This window comes from Hyla sarda, chromosome 12 (assembly GCF_029499605.1).
Source record: "Hyla sarda isolate aHylSar1 chromosome 12, aHylSar1.hap1, whole genome shotgun sequence".
Taxonomy (NCBI): Eukaryota; Metazoa; Chordata; class Amphibia; order Anura; family Hylidae; genus Hyla; species Hyla sarda.
Window position 1 is genome coordinate 12,685,229 of NC_079200.1, and position 22,452 is coordinate 12,707,680.

Consider the following 22,452-nt stretch of genomic DNA (forward strand, 5'->3'; position numbering starts at 1 on the left):
CGCCCAGTTTAGAAGCAAATCCCCATAGCAAACCTCTTCTAAACTGGGCGGTTCCCGAGACAGGCGTCATCAGAGAGCACTTAGACAGAAAATAACTCAACTTCAGCAGCTCATAAGTACTGAAAGGATTACGATTTTTTAATAGAAGTAATTTACAAATCTGTTTAACTTTCTGGAGCCAGTTGATATCTATCTATCTATATAAAAAAAAAAGTTTTTTCCTGGAATACCCCTTTAACCCCTTGAGGACGCAGCGATTTTTCTTTTCCACCTCGACTTTTAATAGCCATAACGCTTTCAATTTCCCATCTACAGACCCATGAGGCTTGTTCTTTGCGTCACCAATTGTACTTTGTAATGACATCACTTATTTTACTACAAAATCTACAGTGGAAAAAAAATAAAAATCGTGGAAATATATTTGGTGGAAAAAAAAAAACAAGCCATTTTTTAATTTTGGGGGCTTTTGTTTCCACGCAGTGCACTTTTTGGTAAAAATGACATTTATTATGTTTACAACTTTACCCCAGTTACTTTTTCTTTTTACTATTTTCAAAAAAATTTTTTTTTTTACTTTTTTGTATGAAAATTATCTTCTGACCCCCATAACATTTGTCATACAGGGCTGTATGAGGGTCGTTTTTGTGCTATGATCAGTAGTTTTTTCTGGTACTATTTTTGTTTTGATGGCACTTTTTGATCGTTTTTTTATTTATTGTTTTATGAGGAAAAATCAGCAATTCTCAAATTATTATTATTATTATTTTTTTTTTTTATGTATACACCTTTCACTGTGCGGTTTCATTAACATCATATTTTATAGTTCTGACATTTCCACATGCGGCGATACCACATAGGTTTATTTTTGTTAACATTATTAAAAAAAATTTATTTAGGAAAATTTGATATTAACTTTTATTAATAAAGGGGCTTATTCACATTTATTAACTATTTATTTTTTTTACATTTAATTCACAATTTTTTTGTCCCCTTAGAGGACTATTGGAATCTTTCGATTGCAAACACTGAACAACGCTGCGCCATAAAACCGCATTGATCAGTCTTATCGGTGATCCATTGCTACAGGCTGCCAACAGTAAAGCAGCGCTGATTGGAAAAGCAGAAGGAAGGTAAGAGACCTCTACTCGTCCTCTCAGCTGATCGGGACTTCGCAATTTTGTCACGGTTATCATGACCGCCATTAGTTTATTTTCCACTCCATTTAAGACACCACAAATTTTGATTGCGAAGTCTAAAGAGTTTATGGCAGACATCGAACCGATCAATGCATAAGCCGTGGGTCCTGACTGCAGAAGCTGCCAGGACCCACCGGGTATGAAGCCCGCTCAGGTCATTTACGCCCAATGTCCTTAAAGGGGTACTCCGGTGGGAAACTTTTTTTTTTTTAAATCAACTGGTGCCAGAAAGTTAAACAGATTTGTAAATTACTTCTATTAAAAAAATCTTAATCCTTCCAGTACTTATTAGCTGCTGAATACTACAGAGGAAATTATTTTCTCTTTTGAAACACAGAGCTCTCTGCTGACATCATGACCACAGTGCTCTCTGCTGACATCTCTGTCCCTTTTAAGAACTGTCCAGAGTAGGAAAAAAATCCCCATAGCAAACATATGCTGCTCTGGACAGTTCCTAAAATGGACAGCAGAGGTCAGCAGAGAGCACTGTGGTCATGATGTCAGCAGAGAGCTCTGTGTTTCAAAAAAGAAAAGAATTTCCTCTTTAGTATTCAGCAGCTAATAAGTACTGGAAGGATTAAGATTTTTTTTAATAGAAGTAATTTACAAATCTGTTAAACTTTTTGGCACCAGTTGATTTAAAAAAAAAAAAAAAAAAAAAAATTCCACCGGAGTACCCCTTTAAAGGGGTACTCTGGTGCTCCAGCGCTCTGAACACTTTGTTCAGATCGCTCAGCGCCGGAGGCCGTGACGTCATGACCACGCCCCTCGTGATGTCACGCAACCCCCCTCCAATCATGTCTATGGGAGGGGGCGTGTCAGCCGACACGCCCCCTCCCATAGACATGAATGGAGGGGATGTGACGTAACGACCACTGCTGCAGGAACCCGGTGTTTGTTTAGAACGCCGTGTACTATGGGAGATCGTGGGAGGCCCCGGCAGCAAGACCCCCGCAATCAGACATCTTATCCCGCACCCTTTGGATAGGGGATAAGATGTCTAGCAGCAGAGTACCCCTTTAAGGAGTTAAACAAAATAAAAATCCAGTTTATAGGATTACTCCAGAAAAACCTGTCCCAAAACGGACAGTTTAGAGCTAAATGGTTGGCTGGGACAATGGAGGAGAGACGTTCGCTTGGCGTTTGTTCTGTTGTGTCTTCTAGTAGGAAACGGATCTGGTCGCGTTGCGTCATCAGCTTTCTCTTTTCTGACTTTCCCAGTCTTTGGCTCCACAGAGAAGAATTCGCTGACCAGGTCCTCCACCTCCCATTTCTCCTCTTCGTCCCGTTTGCAGCAGTGCAGCGCTGCTGGGTCGATGGGGTGGGCTTCTGTATTGAACACGTAGCCACCAGCGCCCAACACACATTCCCCATAGGGGGTCACTACTAGGTCAAACGCTGAGCCGTCGTTGTGGATGAAGTTGTCCGGGTCGAAGAGCAGGTAGAGATATTTTATCGTTTCTGCCAGGAAGAAGGACTCCATTCGATTGTCTAATTTATGATCTCGAACATCTTTGATCTGGGGGGGGGGGGGAAAGAAATAATACGGTGCAAATAAAAGGAAACGTTATTGAAGTAGGTCGGAGAAAAGCTGTTCTGGTAGCAAAACTGGCACAAAAAAAATAGACAAAGTTTTAAACTTTTTTTTATATATATATCAACTGGCTCCAGAAAGTTAAACAGATTTGTAAATTACTTCTATTAAAAAATCTTAATCCTTTCAGTACTTATGAGCTTCTGAAGTTAAGGTTGTTCTTTTCTGTCTAAATCCTCTCTGATGACACGTGTCTCGGGAACCGCCCAGTTTAGAAGAGGTTTGCTATGGGGATTTGCTTCTAAACTGGGCGGTTCCCGAGACAGGTGTCATCAGAGAGCACTTAGACAGAAAAGAACAACGCAACTTCAGAAGCTCATAAGTACTGAAAGGATTAAGATTTTTTAATAGACGTAATTTACAAATCTTTGCTAGGGTCTAGAGATGAGCTATCCCCTGTCTATTTTGTGGGGTTCATTTTTAACCCCTTAAGGACGCAGGACGTAAATGTACATCCTGGTGAGGTGGTACTTAACGCACCAGGACGTACATTTACGTCCTGTGCATAACCGCGGGCATCGGAGCGATGCCCGTGTCATGCGCGGCTGATCCCGGCTGCTGATCGCAGCCAGGGACCCGCCGGCAATGGCCGACGCCCGCGATCTCGCGGGCGTCCGCCATTAACCCCTCAGGTGCCGGGATCAATACAGATCCCGGCATCTGCGGCAGTGCGCGATTTGAATGAATGATCGGATCGCCCGCAGCGCTGCTGCGGGGATCCGATCATTCATAACGCCGCACGGAGGTCCCCTCACCTGCCTCTGTCTGGCTCCCGGCGTCTTCTGCTCTGGTCTGTGATCGAGCAGACCAGAGCAGAAGATCACCGAAAACACTGATCTGTTCTATGTCCTATACATAGAACAGATCAGTATTAGCAATCATGGTATTGCTATGAATAGTCCCCTATGGGGACTATTCAAGTGTAAAAAACAAATGTAAAAAAAATGTAAAAGTAAAAAAAATCCCCTCCCCCAATAAAAAAGTAAAACGTCCGTTTTTCCTATTTTACCCCCAAAAAGCGTAATTTTTTTTTTATAGACATATTTGGTATCGCCGCGTGCGTAAATGTCCGAACTATTAAAATAAAATGTTAATGATCCCCTACGGTGAACGGCGTGAACGAAAAAAAAAAAAAGTCCAAAATTCCTACTTTTTTAATACATTTTATTTAAAAAAAAATTATAAAAAATGTATTAAAAGTTTTTTATATGCAAATGTGGTATCAAAAAAAAGTACAGATCATGGCGCAAAAAATGAGCCCCCATACCGCCGCTTATACGGAAAAATAAAAAAAAAGAGGTCATCAAAATAAAGGGATTATAAACGTACTAATTTGGTTAAAAAGTTTGTGATTTTTTTTTAAGCGCAACAATAATATAAAAGTATGTAATAATGGGTATCATTTTAATCGTATTGACCCTCAGAATAAAGAACACATGTCATTTTTACCATAAATTGTACGGCGTGAAAACGAAACCTTCCAAAATTAGCAAAATTGCGTTTTTCGTTTTAATTTCCCCACAAAAAGTGTTTTTTGGTTGCGCCATACATTTTATGATATAATGAGTGATGTCATTACAAAGGACAACTGGTCGCGCAAAAAACAAGCCCTCACACTAGTCTGTGGATGAAAATATAAAAGAGTTATGATTTTTAGAAGGCGAGGAGGAAAAAATGAAAACGTAAAAATTAAATTGTCCTTAAGGCCAAAATGGGCTGAGTCCTTAAGGGGTTAAGGGTGGGTTGTTTTAATTGGGTGGGTCCCATATTGTGTTTTTGAATTGTTCTAAATAAAGCTTTTTTCACTTTTTGAATTTATACTTTTGGACTCTTATTGAATGCTGGTTGTAGGTTTATAGTTAGTTTATTCTAGCACTTATGGACTTTAGTCGGTGTATGACCGGAATTGTAGGTTTGTAATTTACAAATCTGTTTAACTTTCTGGAGCCAGTTGATATATAAAAAAAAGTTTTTTCTTGGAATACCCCTTTAAATCCATTACCTTTTGGCTGAAAGAAACGCGTCGAACCGGAATACCATCTACGATGAACAGAAATGGATCTGCACACGTGAGAAATTATCAGGTTTTTCCATTTCTTTTATCTGCTACAGCCGCCATAAGACTTGTACACAGACTAATCCCTACCCTGTTGGACTGCATAATGTGAATACAGGGGTATAGGAAATAGCGCTTTATAGTCCTAAAACAAACACATATGGGATGGGGCAGGTCCAATAACGCAATGATTAAGTCATGCACCTTGAGGACTATATGCAATCTAAGTAATGCACTTTAAAGGGGTACTCTGCTGTTCCGAACGCTGGAGCCGGCACCGGCTCAATGCAAGTCTATGGGAGGGGGCGTGACAGCTGTCACGCCCCCTCCCATAGACTTGCATTGAGGGGGTGGGGTGTGACGTCATGAGGGGCAGGGCTATGATGTCACGAGCTGCTGGTGCCGGCTCCAGCATTCGGAACAGTTTTTTTTCCAAATTCTGATCAGCGGAGTACACCTTTAAAGGAAATCTGTCATCAGAATCACCCGCACTAAACCTGTTACACAGGCTTGTAGTGCGGGTGATCCTGATTAAAACGCTTCTTACCTGGTTAAAAATGGTTCAGCGGTTCTTTAGATATCTATATTTTTAGTTTTCTGTTATTCCCTGGCTTGGGACTCAGTGGGAGGTGTTATCATCTGGGACTCGGCCACACGTCATTCTAGCTGGGCGGAGCTGCCGCCCGGCTCATGAATATTCATGAACTTATCCTCGTAGTCCAACTCCTTTTTCTAGGTCTGGTGGGGAGGGCCGCGCATGCGCCGCGTTCCGTACACCCGGAAGCGGCGTTCTCCCCCCGGCTTCACTCGAGCTGCGGCCCAATACAAGTAAGAAGATGGGCTGCATGAGTGAAAAGCCGGGGGGAGAACGCTGCTTCCGGGTGAACGGAACGCGGCGCATGCGCGGCCCTCCCCACCAGACCTAGAAAAAGGAGTTAGATTACGAGGATAAGTTCATGAATATTCATGAGCCGGGCGGCAGCTAGAATGACGTGTGGCCGAGTCCCAGATGATAACTCCTCCCACTGAGTCCCAAGCCAGGGAATAACAGAAAACTAAAAATAAAGATATCTGAAGAACCGCTGAACCATTTTTAACCAGGTAAGAAGCGTTTTAATCAGGATCACCCGCACAACAAGCCCGTGTAACAGGTTTAGTGCAGGTGATTCTGATGACAGATTTCCTTTAACACTAAAGGCAAAGAGTAAAAGACGCCAGCAACACGCTAACATACTTCCCACTTGTAATTTCTAAAGGTGTACGTACGGCACGGGGCAAGTGCAATACAAGTGGGAAAGGAATGCACTTCTAGTACCCGACGCTTCACTCCGAGTTAGTTTTGAGTACGTCACTGCTGTTCAGTGATACAAGCATCATGACTATTGGCGTTTTTACAAGTATCGCAATGTGCAGTGTTATGTGCCAAAAACGCACCTGAAGTCAAAAAGTGAAAGTAGACTCCGTCCACACCTGCGTAAGTTCCATTCATAGTGCATCTAGTGTTGATCACAAGATAATCTAGATGTAGTGCATAACTGAAAGCGGTACTAAGTCTCTATGAATATCGATGCAAACCTGTACTGAGCACCGGGAACGCTGCAAGTGTGAACAGTATCCAAGCGAGTCGAGTGTTTAAATGGACATTATAAGTCACAGAGGATGTGAATAAGTCATATTTACGGTGTCTATTTTAGGACATCGTCAGTCGTAACTCCGTCCTCCTTCAGGTGAAACGGCATCCCGCCTCCTCGATTGGACCAATCGCCGTCAGTCGTCAGCCGCAACTCCGTCCTCCATCATGTTCCTCCCTCACACCAATCGCCGTCCTCCTTCAGCCACAACTCCATCCTCCCACATCCGAAACTCTCTCGCCCAAAACGCCGTCATGCCTCAGACAATTCTCCCTCAGACGTAACTTCCTGCCGCATAGCAGAGCCGACGCTGCACAGCATGTATAGCAGAGCCGACGTTGAATAGCGCGTACAGCAGGAACCGTATAGCAGAGAGCCGACACTGACTCGACTCTGCTACAGGGCAGGAAAGTTTTTCGTCTGAGGGATGACTGAGTTACGGATGAAAGGCTTTAGGATGACAAAGGAGGGAGGAGGGAGTTATGGCTGACACCTGACGGAGGTTGGCCCAAGGGAGGAGGCGGGACGCCGTTTCACCTGACGGAGGACCTAGTTACGACTGACGATGTCCTAAAATGGACACCGTACATATTGTTTACCTAGTGACTGACCTCTAAGGTGGCCATTATCAATACTGCCAATCGGAGAAGCTACTATCAAGGTGGCGGTTGGAGTTGCAGAAATTTTTTATCAAGTTTTTTCTACAATAATATTTTAACAGGATTTATTAAAAGTGAAGTTTTAAAGATTCCCAATTGACTCAGACACTAATACTAAATCAGGGAGACCTATTTCTTGGATTTTCTTGCTGCTATTTCAGTTGAATATATTATAGATTATACTATATTATATATATTATTCTCCTGTTGCTGTATATATATATATATACACACACACACACACACACACATACACACTTTATAATATAATGTAAAATATATATGTAAGCAGCATGGCCCAGTTCATGATTTGCACCTGGTATTGCAGTTTTATTAAAGTAAAACTGCAATACCACCCCCAACCTGTGGGCGAGGCATTTCATAGTTCCCAACACAGTACACAGACCGTTTTGTTTTAGACTTATCTGTATAGCAATAAAAAGGACGTACAGTGGCGAATCCGCAATCCACTTTACTTATTTTCTCTATGGACTCTATAGCATCTCTTCCTAGTTCCAGCAGAGTCGGGTCCTTGGTGGCTTTATACAAATACATTGCGCTCTCAATCAGTTCTGGAAGAAAACACAAGCAAAAGGTCAAATCCTACGGATTTCTGTAAGCATTTAGTCCAAAATGGAGTTTTTAGAAACCCTTTTTTCCCCTAAGATTTTCCATCAAATCTATCATCAAGATTTTGGAAGAACCTACCGGGCCTAAGTGGGTAGCCCTCTCTTTTGTCCACAGTAAATCCTTGCGGGATATTGTAGAATTCTGGTAAACCGCCAAACTGTTTCCAGACGGTGTAATAGTTGTGAAACGTTCTCATGGCATTTCCAACGTCTCCGATTAAGCTCTAGAGAAATGTACGCAAAGAAAAGCGATAGGTAAGATAGATACAGTCACCCAGTTCTAAGTAATGGCCCCATTAAAGGGGTACTCCAGGGAAGTATATATAAAGCTCCAAAGCCACCACACTTCCTGGATATGTTCCCTGTAAAACATCCTGCCAGATATGCATGGCTCCTGTCGTCTTCTCTGGTTGCTTGATATTCTTTGCCATCCTTCTTTCGCCTTGCCTACATCTCCCAGCAATCATTGCAGCCCTGCTCTGCCAGCAAGCTCACTCTCTGAGAGCAGCCCCCACCCTCCTTCTCTGAGCAGAGAGAGGTTTAGTGTCTTATTGGCAGAGGCTGCACACACCTCCCAGTTTCTTAGCATAAGAGAGAGCATGACTCATCTGTGCAGGGCAGAAACCACATGGTCTGTGTCTTAGGAGGGTGGGGGCTACTTTCAGAGAGGGATGTGGACAGAGTGGATGGCTGGATGGTGTCATATCCTCACTTCATGCAGGTAAGTGACAACCGAAAAGGGGAAACTGCTCTATATAGCTAATGAATAATATTTATACAATAAAATAGGTTGATGAGAGGAAAAGTATGGGCTATGGGTTTAGTTCCCAGGAGTACCCCTTTAAACCCTAAACGACCATGAGCGTATATATACGCTCGTGGACGGCTCCTGTTATGTGAAGCACGCTCAGGAGCTGAGTGTGCTTCATACCCGGCAGGTCCCGTTTGCTATCAGCAGCCAGGACCCGCGGCCAATACCGGACATCGTTAAGCAGGCTGAGGTCCGGTATTAACCCTTTAGATGCCGCAATCAAAGTTGACTGCGGCGTCTAAAACGGAAGAAAAGTGTTGCCAGTTAGTTCAGTGGGCTGTTCGGGACCACCGCAGTGAAATCGCGGCATCCCAAACAGCTGAGAGGACAGCAGGAGGCTTCTTACCTTGTTTCCCGCCGTCCGATCGTCGCTCTGCTTTTCCATACCTGAGATCCAGGCTGGAGCAGCAGAGCACTGATCAATGCAATGCTACGGCATAGCATTGATCAGTGTCTGCAATCAAGGTATTGCATGTTATAGTCTCCTATGGGGGCTATAACATTGCAAAAAAAATAAAAGTTTGAATCACCCTCCTTTTCCCATTTTTAAAATAAATACATTTGTTAATAAAAATAAACACATGTGGTATCACCGAGTGCGTAAATGTCCGAACTATGAAAATATAATGTTAATTAAACCGCACGGTCATAAAAATGTATAAAAAGAGATCAAAAAGTCCCATGAAAACAGAAATGGTACCGATAAAAACTTCAGATCATGGTGCAAAAAAAAATGAGCCCTCAAATATCCCTGTATTCCAAAAAATAAAAAATGTTATAGGGGTCAGAAGATGACAATTTTACACATACTTATTTTGGTGCATGTAGTTATACTTTTTTTATGTAGTAAAATAAAATCTATATAAATTGGGTATCCTTGTAACCAAATGGACCTACAGAATAAAGATATGGTGTCATTTTTACCAAAAAGTGTACTGAATCCCCCAAGATTTACAAAATGGCGTTTTTTCCCTTCAATTTTGCCCCACAAATATTTTTTTTTTCTGGTTTCGCTGTAAATTTTGTGGTCAAATGATTGATGTCATTAAAAAGTACAGTTGGTGGCACAAAAAAAATAAGCCCTAATATGGGTCTGTAGGTGCAAAATTGAAAGTGTTATGATTTTTAGAAGGTGATGAGGAAAAAACGAAAAAGCAAAAATGGAAAAACCTGTGGTCCTTAAGGGGTTAAGCTTGCCTTTTTAGAAGGATCATCATTATCCCCATCATGGGGTATATAGGTATTGTGTCACTTGAGAAACCCCTAAACTAATGGGAGAAAACTCATTGGGACTGGGTGGTTTGTATATAATTTTTGTATAGCACTATGACACGGGTAGCTTTGGTTATACATGCATTTTTCCCTGCACAAAGTGGATTACAAATTTAGGATCATGATAACAGAGGTGAATGATTAGTGAAAGTCAAGTTCCCATTTGAGTGTAGCTTTTGGGTCCAATTGTTGGATAATTAACCTTTATTCACCAGATTCATTAAAGTACTTTATCAAGACTTCCGGTTCCGGCACTGCCATGGTGGGACACAGCTAGTGGAGCTCCTGCATCCCCCGACCCTGAACGCTCCTCTCTGCCGGCACTTCAGCTCCCCCCTGGGCGCCCTAGCCTCCCGGACGTCCGCTTCCCTGACCTGGGATCCTGTATGGAGCGGTACCTGCTCCGAAGCCTCCGCAATTCCCCGGCTCCAGCCACTACCGAAGCGGCCTCCTCACAGTGTGCGGCAGCGTGAACACGTGGGTCCGCGGCCGCGAAATTACAAGCGCAGGGGCGGCTGTCGCGCTTTACTTACGGGCATTCTCCGGACCGGCTCAGCCTACCTCCAGAGGGAGTTCACCGCTCTTCTCCGCCAGCGATCCTCTCTGTACAGGTCAGTGACCACGTTGCTGGGCTCACCTCCATGCTGCTGCGGCAGATAGTGGGGAAATGGCGTCCGGGAGTTGTCCTGCTCCCCCTCCCGCCCAGGCACCGCACAATGCAGACTCTCAGCAGACCTTGTTATCTCCAGGAACCCCTACTCACATGATCCCACCTGAGGGAGCTTCGGGTGCCCTGGCCACCTTGCCACCCGACTCCATGGCCCCCATGACTTTTGACTTTAAATCTCTGGCTGCACAAATTATGGCGCAGGTGGTACCTGATATTCAGAAATCACTAGAAGCTACTCTGCAGGCCTCCTTTGATTCTATGAGATGGGATCTCTCTCAAACTAATGCTACTGTGGCTGCCCTTAAAACTGATGTTAATACACTCCAACATGATCAGTCTGATTTATCTACTCAACTCTCAGACAGGAAAATGTTAGCTTATGGGCGAAATTGGACGATCTTGAAAATCGGTCGCGGCGCAAAATCTGCGCATTGTTGGTCTATCTGAACAAGTGCCTAGTATGGACCTTCTACACCTGTGCGAAATCGAACTGACTGAGGCTTTAGGCCTAGACCATTATTGTAGAGTGGAGCGGGCTCATAGGCTGGGACCGGACCCGGCGGGCCGGGGGGAAGCTCTGAGACCTTCTCAATCTGGACAACACAACCGCCCAAGACAGGTCATACTTAAACTCCTCGACTACAATGATCGCCAGTCTATCTTGCGGGCGTTCCGTAAACGCTCTGCTCCATTGATAATTTGGGACAGCCAAGTTCTTATATTTGAGGACTTCTCGGCTCCTGTAGCGAAGAGACGGAGGGCATTCAGCGGCATCTGCTCTGAACTTTTTAATCGCAAGATCAAATTTCAGCTACAGTCTCCGGCCATTTTGCGGGTGTTTCACAGTGACGGCTCCTCATCAGTCTTCAATAACCCCACGGCAGCTGAGGCTGCACTACATAGCCCTGAGGGCGCTGGACGTTTGAGGGGGACACAAGGAGGCCCTAGGGAGAAATCCCCACATTGCTCCCCTAGGCGACAAGGTCCCCAATATGAGAACTCGATCTGGACTTGCGGGCATTTCTTGATTATAACCTGGACAGTGTTGTGGGCGTCCCGTTTCAATGTTGCTCACTATGTTTCTCCATTCTAGCCTTCGTCTATTGACATCTTTACCTTGGCGGACGTCTGCTGCCTAGGAGGACTGTTTTCCTCTATTTGCTTGTCCTAAGTACGTGTCTGCGGGACTGTTTATATGTTCAGGTTTAGAGGGGGGGGGGGGGTCGGGTCTCTGGGTGGGGGGCATTGCACAGGTGGGGAATTATTTGCCTTGTCTATGTTGGTACATTGTGTCGGGGGTTGTATTCGTCCACCGGCAGAAAAAAAGTGAAGCCAATAACACGGTGTGAGGCGCCTTTTGTTTCCCAACCTTCGGAGGCTGCTTGTCGGGCCTGGCAGCTAAAACCACTTTTGACCTATGGTCAGAACGCAAATGTTTGGCAGCATATTGCCGATACCGGGCTGATTTGTTTCGGTTTGGGAATAAATCTGGCCATCTCCTGGCGAAGCTGGCCAAAGGCCGTCGAGCCCCTCAACATTTCTCTTCCCTACGTGACGAGTCAGGGACCCTACATCATGACCCCCAGACCATTAACTCTCTTTTATCTTCTTACTACACATCGCTTTACTCTTCTGCCCCGGTGGACATGGTTGCTGGTGGGTTGTTCCTGGAGTCAGTCCGCCTCCCCTCTTTGACGTCTGAGCATCGGGATGCTCTGAACGCGGATTTTACTGAGGATGAGGTCCGCAGAACAATTAAGACTCTTCATAACTCCGAGGAACCGCGCCCGGATGGGTTCTCGGGCGAGTTTTACAAAATTCTAGACGAGCAACTGGTTTCTCCACTGATGACCTACTTCAATCATGTCCTCCACACTGGCTCCTTACCTCTCCATTATAACACCACAACGGTCATCAAACTCCTGTTGAAGCCAGGTAAAGACCCTTTGCTCCCCCAATCCTACCGCCCCATCTCGCTTATTAACCAGGACCTTAAATTAATGTCCAAAATTATGGCAGATCGTCTCAGTGTGCTCTTGCCTTCATTGGTTGGACCCTAGCAGGTTGGTTTTGTTCACAATAGGTCAGCAGTCACCAGTATTCGCAAGGTCCTCACTGTTCTTGATAGGGTGCAGCACTGTCCCGAGCCAGGAGAGCAACCAGTACTTTTGGCGCTAGATGCCGAAAAAGCGTTCGACAGTGTAAGATGGGACTGGCTCGGGATGGTGCTGGACAAGATAGGCCTGACGGGTGACTTCAGAACATTTTTGAGTAGCCTATATGCTTCGCCCATGGCCCGGGTATTCACCTCTGGGATCCTGTCTTCCCCCTTCCCCCTGTTTAAGGGGACGAGACAGGGTTGCCCCCTGTCCCCCTTACTATTTAACTTAGCGTTGGAACCACTGGCCCGCCACCTGGAGGACTCCTTGGTGTATAGGGGCATTAAAATTCAGAAGGAAACAATCAAATTAACCCTTTTTGCAGACGACATCCTTATTTTTCTAGCTGACCCGCAGACCCACTATGCTGAATTGATGTCTGCCTTAGCCCACTTTGAATCTTTTTCTGGCTACAAAATTAACCAACTGAAGAGTGAACTCCTTCCATTAGGGGTTCCCAAGCCCTCCTCCTATTGGACTGCTATGGGCATCCCGACCACCCTAGTTAAAACATCCATCACCTATTTGGGGATCAGGATAGGTAAGCTGCCCTCCTCCCTGTATGCCCTCATTTACCTTCCCGTATTTAAGACTATTAAGGACGAATTGAATCGGTGGTGCCATCTCACGATCTCTTTCCTCGGTAAATGTCAGTTAATTAAAATGATCAGTTTTCCCAGATTATTATACCAATTGCAAACATTACCTGTCTTACTTAAACACAAAGACGTCAATTTGCTTAACTCTGTCTTTACTCGCTTCATATGGTCGGGGAAACGCCCGCGCAACCCTCTACAAAAATTAATGCTAAGTCGTCATGACGGAGGAGTGGGGCTCCCCAATTTGCGCGGCTATAATTTGGCCTGCCTTTTCCGCCATGTGCTCGACTGGACCTACGGATCTGACTACCACTCTAATCTCACACTGGAAGCCGACTTTGCTTCCCCCTGGAATTTGACATCCTGTCTCCACGCACGGATCTCGGGCCTTCCCCTCCATGTTAAGCGCTCCGTATTGTTTAGAGACACCATCATGACATGGAGAGCAGTATGTAAGGCACATGGTTTACCCTTCCTGCTGTCTGGGCAACTCAATCTGTGGGGCCACCCGGAATTTATCCCGGGGAGGGACAATAGATTATTTGGGGCATGGCGAGACAGGGGATTGACTGTAGCCAAACAGCTGATGCATGTCGAGGAGAAGGGGTGGCTTTCCCCACAGGAAATCCTGCAGACCTTTGATCTGCCGCCTACTCATTTCCTCCAGGTGTCTCAACTGTTATCATTTTGTACCTCCAGACTGCGCGACCCCTCTCCTGAGGTGTCTCCCTCATCTTTTGAGGACCTTGTACGACTACAACCTAGGAAGTTGTCAATCTCTACCCTGTATAGGAACTTGAATGATAAAATATTGAAAGTTTCTAAACACAACATTTTTGCCAAATGGGCCACGTTGCTTTAGGTCCCGGACGTCGGGGAACATATCTTAGAGGGGTGGACCAAAGTCAGGGCGAATGTCATAAGTGAGCGCTGGCGCGAAACTTTCTTTAAATTAATGCACTTCGGCTATCTAGACTTCAATTTGCCAGCCACCCCCTCCTTCCCAGAATGGCTTACAGCCTGCCCTAAGTGCAACGTCCCGGGCACTGACTTTTTCCATGGCATATGGTCTTGTGACAGGTCACAATGTTTTTGGAGGGAGGTGGTGGATTATATATCTCGCTACTTGACTATTCGTCTTCCTCTGACACCCTTGGCCCTCCTGTTCCAGTCTGTCGATCCTTCCTTACCCGAGGATGTGGGTCTTCATACGGTCCCGAAATGTATTCATGTTGTTCTTTTAGTAGCCAAGCGCATACTCCTGCGGGAATGGATTAAGCCGGCTATGCCTTTCATTGCTGCAGTGATTGCGGAACTCAAAGATTTTCTGGAGGTCGATAGACTGGACACAGAAAGGCACAGAGAACAGAATGCGAATAAATTATTCGCCAAATGGCGCACTTTTATGATTGCTCACCTCACTAGAGCCCAAATGGATGATATTGTATGGCCATTCCGTCATATGGAGTGGTACTCCCTCGCCTCTCTCAGCGACTCTCTGGGTCCCCTGCGCCTCTCGGCTCATTTGGCTTGACTTTCTGGGCGACTGATATTACAGTAGGAGCGACTCTTCTTCTCTTTGGCTATCCTCTCCTGAATTTCCTTTACGCTTCATCCCCCCCCCCCCTCTTCCCCTCCATTTTCTATTTTTATTGTTTAGTGTGTGGATGCGTGAAATATGTGGTGTCCAAGTGGTTGCTTGTCAAAACTGGTGGCTAGGACGTTGGGTAGGGTACATGTCTGGTGAACTTATTATCCATACAAATATTCTGCTTGACTGAGGTTGTATGGGCCATAGACCCTGGTGAATATACTGGCTTGATAGCCGTACATTAATGTTAGGTGGGTTGCATCCCGTCCATTTTCCACTGTACCATTGTTATAAGTACTCTTCATTGTGTTTCGTTTGTATAAAATTCTGAAAAACCCTTTAATAAACAAATTTTATAAAAAAAAAAAAAAAGTACTTTAGCAATGTGGAGTGCTTAGAAATAACTGTATGGGAAATAGGATTAGTGAGATTTATAGGGGTTCTCCACCATAAGGTGATTTTAGTACGTACCTGCCAGACAGTGGACCTGCCAGACAATGGACATGCTTAGGAAGGATGTGTGCTTTCTTGGTGCTAAATGGCTATGTTGTGCGATTACCATAACACTGAGGCTCTCTTTTTGTGAACTGGCCATTTCCTGTTGGAGTTCGTTCTCTCAAACTACAAATCCTATGATTCCTTGTTTAAGTGTGAGGTCACTTTCCTCCCTCCCACACATCAGCCACCCCACTCCTTAAAACACAAATGAGCTGCATTCCCTTCAAAAGACCAGTGTTTTCTAACCAGGGTGCCTCCAGCTATTGCAAAAATACAAGTTGCAGAATTAACTCTCTCCCACCCAGCGGTCATTCCACCCATTGAAGCGGGACAGGCTCCCTTTGCACACCTGACTAGTGATGTCATGTCTCAGCTGCACTGCAACTTGGGAAAACACGAGACCTGAGTCATTTTGTATGCTGTTAAAAATAAATATTGGGACAAAAATCACAGAAGAATTGTGAGAAAACCGTCACACAAAGGTACAGACACTATATTATGGACTACACTAACTTTACAGCCCCTGTAGCACAGTCAAAAACAATTCCTGAAATACCCCTTTAAGTAGCCCTTCCCTTGTTTTTATTGCCCAAGTGTATTGCTTTCACAGGAGCCCAGAAGCCTCTGAACCGTGAGTAAAAGTTTTTTCTTATGAAAGTGAAAGAGTCAAAAACTTTTTTTAATAAAATGTTTAACCCCCTAAGGACATTTAAACATTTTTATTGTTTTTGCATTTTATTTTGCACTATTGTTAATAGCCATAACACTCAATTTTCCTCCTAAAGATCCATATGAGGCTTGTTTTCTGTATGACCAATTGTACATTTCGGTAAAAATTACATGTTCATATGCTTACCTCTAGTCCCATCTGCTCCGCCTGTCATCACGCCCATTCAATGTTATTGACAGCAGACCGAGGGGGGGGGGCGGGCGTTGGGGTTAAAGGGGTACTCCACTGAAAAACTTTTTTTTAAATCATTAGGTTCCAGAAAGATAAATAGATTTGTAAATGACTTCTATTAAAAAAATCTTAACCCTTCCATGTACTTATCAGCTGCTGTTATGATCCACAGGAAGTCCTTTTCTTTTAGAATTTCCTTTCTGCATGACCGCAGTGCTCTCTACTGACACCTCTATCCATTTTAGGAACTGTCCAGTCTTCAAGCAAATCCCCATAGAAAACCTATCCTGCTCTGGACATTTCCTAAAATGGACAGGGGTGTCAGCAAAGAGCACTGTGGTCCGGCAGAAAGGAAATTCAAAAAGAAAAGAACTTCCTGTGGATCATAACAGCAGCTGATAAGTACTGGAAGGATTAAGATTTTTTTAATAGAAGTCATTTACAAATCTGTTTAACTTTCTGGCACCAGTTGAATAAAATAAATAAATAAATAAATAAAATAAAAAATGATTTCCAGTGGAGTTCCCCTTTTAATAAGTTGGTTGTTTTTAGAGATGAGCGAACTTACAGTAAATTCGATTTGTCACGAACTTCTCGGCTCGGCAGTTGATGTCTTTTCCTGCGTAAATTAGTTCAGCTTTCAGGTGCTCCGGTGGGCTGGAAAAGGTGGATACAGTCCTAGGAAAGAGTCTCCTAGGACTGTATCCACCTTTTCCAGCCCACGGGAGAACCGGAAAGCTGAACTAATTTATGCAGGAAAAGTCATCAACTGCTGAGCCGAGAAGTTCGTGACGAATCGAATTTACTGTAAGTTCGCTCATCTCTAGTTGTTATCTTTCCCACCAATTGTTCAAGCTATAAAGCGGCCTCTTCCTTTAGACTAGAGCAGTGTTTCCAGCTGTTGCAAAACTACAACTCCCAGAATGCCCAGGCAGCCAAAGGCTGCCTGGCCATACTGGAAGTTGTAGTTTTGCAACAGCTGGAGACACCCTGGTTGGGAAACACTGGACTAGAGTCTGAATAAAAAAAGAAAAAATCTACATGAAAGTATTTAAAGCAGCATTATTACCTGTAATCCAGGCCAGAAGGCTTCCAGGGACTGAAATATTGGCATAGAGACCGTGCCTTTATACATCTGCACCCAGACATACCAGTCGTCATACTTGGTGTAGTTCTGAATAGCCTTGTTGTAATCTAAAGAAAGCAAAAGGCGTGACTATGAGATCGGGGAAACCGATAGGACCAAAGCTTCTAATTAGAGATGAGCGAACTTACAGTAAATTCGATTCGTCACAAACTTCTCGGCTCGGCAGTTGATGACTTATCCTGCATAAATGAGTTCAGCTTTCAGGTGCTCCCGTGGGCTGGAAAAGGTGGATACAGTCCTAGGAGACTCTTTCCTAGGACTGTATCCACCTTTTCCAGCCCACCGGAGCACCGGAAAGCTGAACTAATTTTTGCAGGATAAGTCATCAACCGCCGAGCCGAGAAGTTCGTGACGAATCGAATTTACTGTAAGTTCGCTCATCTCTACTTCTAATCTAATAGCTACTGTCATTTGTCCTCCAGAGACGCCAAATGTTTAGATCACACTAGGTCTCAGTCCTTAGACCTGCTGCGATCAATATAAATAATAGCCAGGTGAAGTGTGTGGTATGGTGCGCTTCACTCCCCGGCTCTCAATCAAATCCGACTGCATCAGGCTATGGAGTAAACGAATTGGATTGGGAGCCTGGCCGAGGAGTGGAAAGCGCTGCTACACACTATAAAGGGGTTATCCAAAAAAAAAAAAAAATAAATAAATAAAATAAACTTTTTTATATAAATCAACTGGCTCCAGAAAGTTAAACAGATTTGTAAATTACTTAATTACTATTAAAAAATCTTAATCCTTTCAGTACTTATGAGCTGCTGAAGTTGAGTTGTTCTTTTCTAAGTGCTCTCTGATGACACGTGTCTCTGGAACTGTCCAGAGTAGAAGCAAATCCCCATAGTAAACCTCTTCTACTCTGCAGTTCCAGAGACAGACAGAGATGTCAGTAGAGAGCACTGTTGTCAGACATAAAAAGAAAAACTCAACTTCAGCAGCTGATAATTATTGGAAGGATTAAGATTTTTTAATAGATGTAATTTACAAATCTGTTTAACTTTCTGAAGCCAGGTGAGATAGATTGATAGATAGATAGATATATATATATATGGATAAGATGTCTGATTGCGGGGGGACCCCCGCGATCTCCGCATTCTGTGTTGGGCTGTGGCTCCAGTCTTGGAAACCTCTGTTTTTCTAGGACTGGAGACGTGATGTCACGCCACGCCCCGTCCCGTCCCTTCATGACTATGGGAGGGGGCGTGACAGCAGTCACACCCCCTCCCATAGACATGAATGGACGGGGCGTGGTGTGACATCACGTCTCCAGTCCCGGAGGTTTCAAAGACTGGAGCAGCAGTCCCGCATAGAAAGCTTTGGATAGGGGATAAGATGTCTATAGCGGGAATACCCCTTTTAAATTACTCAAAACCCTCGGGACCCTGTTAACTAGGGGCACCCTCTTCCCTCCCCTGTGATCCCGGTGGCATTCTAAAACTATGATTATTCTGAAACACCTGAGCATCTCAGAGTAATACACGGTGTGCCCGAAACCCAATTCCTGATCCAATTTTATGCTGCCCGAGGTTTGGACAGCATAAAACAGATGACAGGCTCTTTAATGTGTCTAGTGGTCTCCTAAGACTCTCCCATGATTAAAGGGGTACTCCGCTGGGAAAAAAATTTTTTTAAATCAACTGGTGGAAGAAAGTTAAACAGATTACATCTATTAAAAAATCTTAATCCTTCCAGTACTTATCAGCTGCTGTATGCTCCACAGGAAGTTAATTTCTTTTTGAATTTCCTTTCTGTCTGACCACAGTGCTCTCTGCTGACACCGCTGTCCATTTTAGGAACTGTCCGGAGTAAAAGCAAATCCCCATAGCAAATCTATCCTGCTCTGGACACTTCCTGACATGGATAGAGGTGTCAGCAGAGAGCACTGTGGACAGACAAAGGAAATTCAAAAATAAATGAACTTCCTGTGGAGCATACAGCAGCTGATAAGTACTGGAAGGATTGAGATTTTTTTTTTAATAGAAGTCATTTACAAATCTGTTTAACTTTCTGGCACCAGTTGATTAGAAAACATTTTTTTCATTGGAGTACCCCTTTAAAGATTTTGATAAAAAAATAAAAAAACAAAAACAGGAACGAACATGTTTTTTCTAAATAGCATCTCCGATCCTTTGTTTCAGGTGGAGTCAGGAGTGTCGCAATAAACTTGGTTCAGTTCGCACGAATGTGGTGGAGCAGAAATAACATTTAGCCACAGATCTCTCACGTGCGCGACCAGTTTTAGGTGGCCGCCGTTCCTTTACATAACAGAATTCCTATTTTAGGACTGATTTCGGTGATTTTGCATTTTATACTAGGTCATCTATCTTGTTGTAGAAGTTCAGAATGACTCGCTGCTGCCCCCCTTACCCTGAAACATGGCCATCATCTCCTCGTCCTGTAGAAGAATGGCCCCTTTGACAAGATACTCGAAATAGGAGTCAACACCAGCTCCAATCCCTGCGTCCTGGGCCACCCATTTGGAAGTCATTACGTCTATATGATTCCCTACCTGTAAGGGAAACACATTAAAAAACAAAATGTTTAAAGGGGCACTCCGCTGCTCAGCGTTTGGAACAAACCGCTTTCCGAACGCTGGAGCCGGGAGCTCGTGACGTCATAGCCCCGCCCCCTCGTGATGTCACGCCCCGCCCCCTCAATGCAAGTCTATGGGAGGGGGCGTGACGGCCGTCACGCCCCCTCCCATAGACTTGCATTGAGCGGGTGGGGTGTGATGTCATGAGGGGGCGGGGCTATGACGTCACGAGCTCCTGGCGCCGACTCCAGCATTCGGAACAGTTTGTTCCAAACGCTGAGCAGCGGAGTACCCCTTTAACACAAAACTAGAGATGAGCGAACTTACAGTAAATTCGATTCGTCACGAACTTCTCGGCTCGGCAGTTGATGGCTTTTCCTGCATAAATTAGTTCAGCTTTCAGGTGCTCCCGTGGGCTGGAAAAGGTGGATACAGTCCTAGGAGACTCTTTCCTAGGACTGTATCCACCTTTTCCAGCCCACCGGAGCACCTGAAGGCTGAACTAATTTACGCAGGATAAAGTCATCAACTGCCGAGCCGAGAAGTTCGTGACGAATCGAATTTACTGCAAGTTCGCTCATCTCTACACAAAGCCTTAAAGGGGGTACGGTGAAAAACAATTTTAATTTATTTATTTTTTATTTTAAATCAACTGGTGCCAGAAAGTTAAAACAGATTTGTAAATGACTTCTATTAAAAAATCTTAATCATTCCAGTACTTATCAGCTGCTGTATGCTACAGAGGAAGTTGTTTTCTTTTTAAATTTATTTTCTGGTCAGACAGAGCTCTCTGCTGACACCTCTGTCTGTCTCAGGAACTGTCCAGAGCAGGAGAGGTTTGCTATGGGGATTTGCACCTGCTCTGGACAGTTCCTGACATGGACAGAGGTGTCAGTAGAGAGCATTGTGGCCAGACTGGAAAGAAATTTTAAAAGAAAACAACTTCCTGTGGAGCATACAGCAGCTGATAGGTACTGGAAGGATTAAGATTTTTTAATAGAAGTAATTTACAAATCTGTTTAACTTTCTGGCACCAGTTGATTTAAAAATAAATAAATAAATAAAAATTGTTTTTCACCAGAGTACCCCTTTAACATCTTTCTATTTTCTACAACTAGCAAGTCAGCAGAGTAAAATCCCCCCATAGAGTCACCTCCGATCTCCATCAGATTCACAGCCAAACCTTCTCCTCACCAATCCAATCTCTGAGCGACTCTCCCACAATCCTCGGAGGGCTCGCCGCGCTACCATTTCGAATTCTGGATCTCCTGTTAAGCGGCTCAGGGTTGCGAATTCAATGATGTAGGTTCCAATACCGGCTGTGCAGGTCACCGGAGTCTCTGTTGGGTTAACACCTCTCAGGAGATTGACTGTTCCAAAAGGCATTCCCGTCTGAGTATCAAAGGCTGTAAATAAAATGGTAAAATAAAGACCCTTAAAGGGGTACTCCGCCCCTAGACATCTTATCCCCTATCCAAAGGATAGGGGATAAGATGTCCGATCGCCGCGGTCTTATCTTTGGATAGGGGATAAGATGTCTAGGGGCGGAGTACCCCTTTAATGACAGAATAGGGGACAAGTGTCTAATCGCGGGGGGGGGGGTCCCAACGTTCGGACACCTTTCCTGTGCAGGAGACATGTCAGCCGCAGCATGACACCACGGCCGACGCGCCCCCTCTATGTATCTCCATGGCAGAGGCAGCGATTGTGCATCCCCGCCTCTCCCAGAAAGCTGTATGGAGGGGGCGAGTCATTGACCTCAGTATGGATGACGACATGCGCAGTAGCCGCGCAAAGCAGAAGCAATGCCGGGTCCACGTACGCCAGGTATCTGGCCGCTGGGACCTCCTGCGGATAGAGGATAAGTGTCTAAGACTGCAGTTCTCCTTTAAAGGGGAATTTCGCTGGAAAACTTTTTTTTTCTAAATCCACTGATGCCTGAAAGTTAAATTTTACAATTTGGGACACTATTCTGATTATATGGTACCTTGCAGCCGGTGTTCCCTGCAGGATGTTATTTGAAGTACAGATTTTTAAATTACTTCCATTAAAAAATCTTAACCCTGCCAGTACTTAGCTGCTGTATGCTCCACAGGAAGTTCTTTTCCTTTTTAATTTTCTTTTCAGTCTGACCACAGTGCTCTCTGCTGACACCTCTGTCCATGTGAGGAACTGTCCAGAGTACGAGAAGTTTGCTATGGGGATTTGCTCCTACTCTGGACAGTTCCTAAAATGGACAGAGGCGTCAGTAGAGAGCACTGTGGTCAGGCAGAAAGAAAAGAACTTCCTCTGTAGCATACAGCAGCTGATAAGTACTGGAAGGGTTAAGATTTTTAAATAGAAGTAATTTACAAATCTGTTTACCTTTCTGGCCCCAGTTGATTTAAAAAAAAAAATAAAAAAAAATAATGTTTTCCAGCGGAGTACCCCTTTAAATGCATTGCCATCTATTGAGATTGTGCAGCTCCGAGCGGTCCTAGCACCAACTTGTTTTGCGCCTGCT

At 44.4% G+C, this 22,452-nt stretch overlaps 1 protein-coding gene across 1 annotated transcript in view; it reads right to left on the minus strand.

Moving 5' to 3' along the window:
- Positions 1-1,900: 1,900 nt before the first annotated feature.
- Positions 1,901-22,452, minus strand: part of EDEM2 (ER degradation enhancing alpha-mannosidase like protein 2) — a 32,519-nt gene continuing 11,967 nt past the window's right edge. The window contains exons 6-11 of the mRNA XM_056548004.1: positions 21,144-21,355; positions 19,784-19,925; positions 17,336-17,460; positions 7,845-7,989; positions 7,587-7,708; positions 1,901-2,715 (exon numbers count right to left, since the gene is read on the minus strand). Of these exons, the coding sequence (XP_056403979.1) occupies positions 2,254-2,715; positions 7,587-7,708; positions 7,845-7,989; positions 17,336-17,460; positions 19,784-19,925; positions 21,144-21,355 (1,208 nt within the window). The 3' untranslated portion in view covers positions 1,901-2,253. The remainder of the gene's footprint in view (positions 2,716-7,586; positions 7,709-7,844; positions 7,990-17,335; positions 17,461-19,783; positions 19,926-21,143; positions 21,356-22,452) is intronic.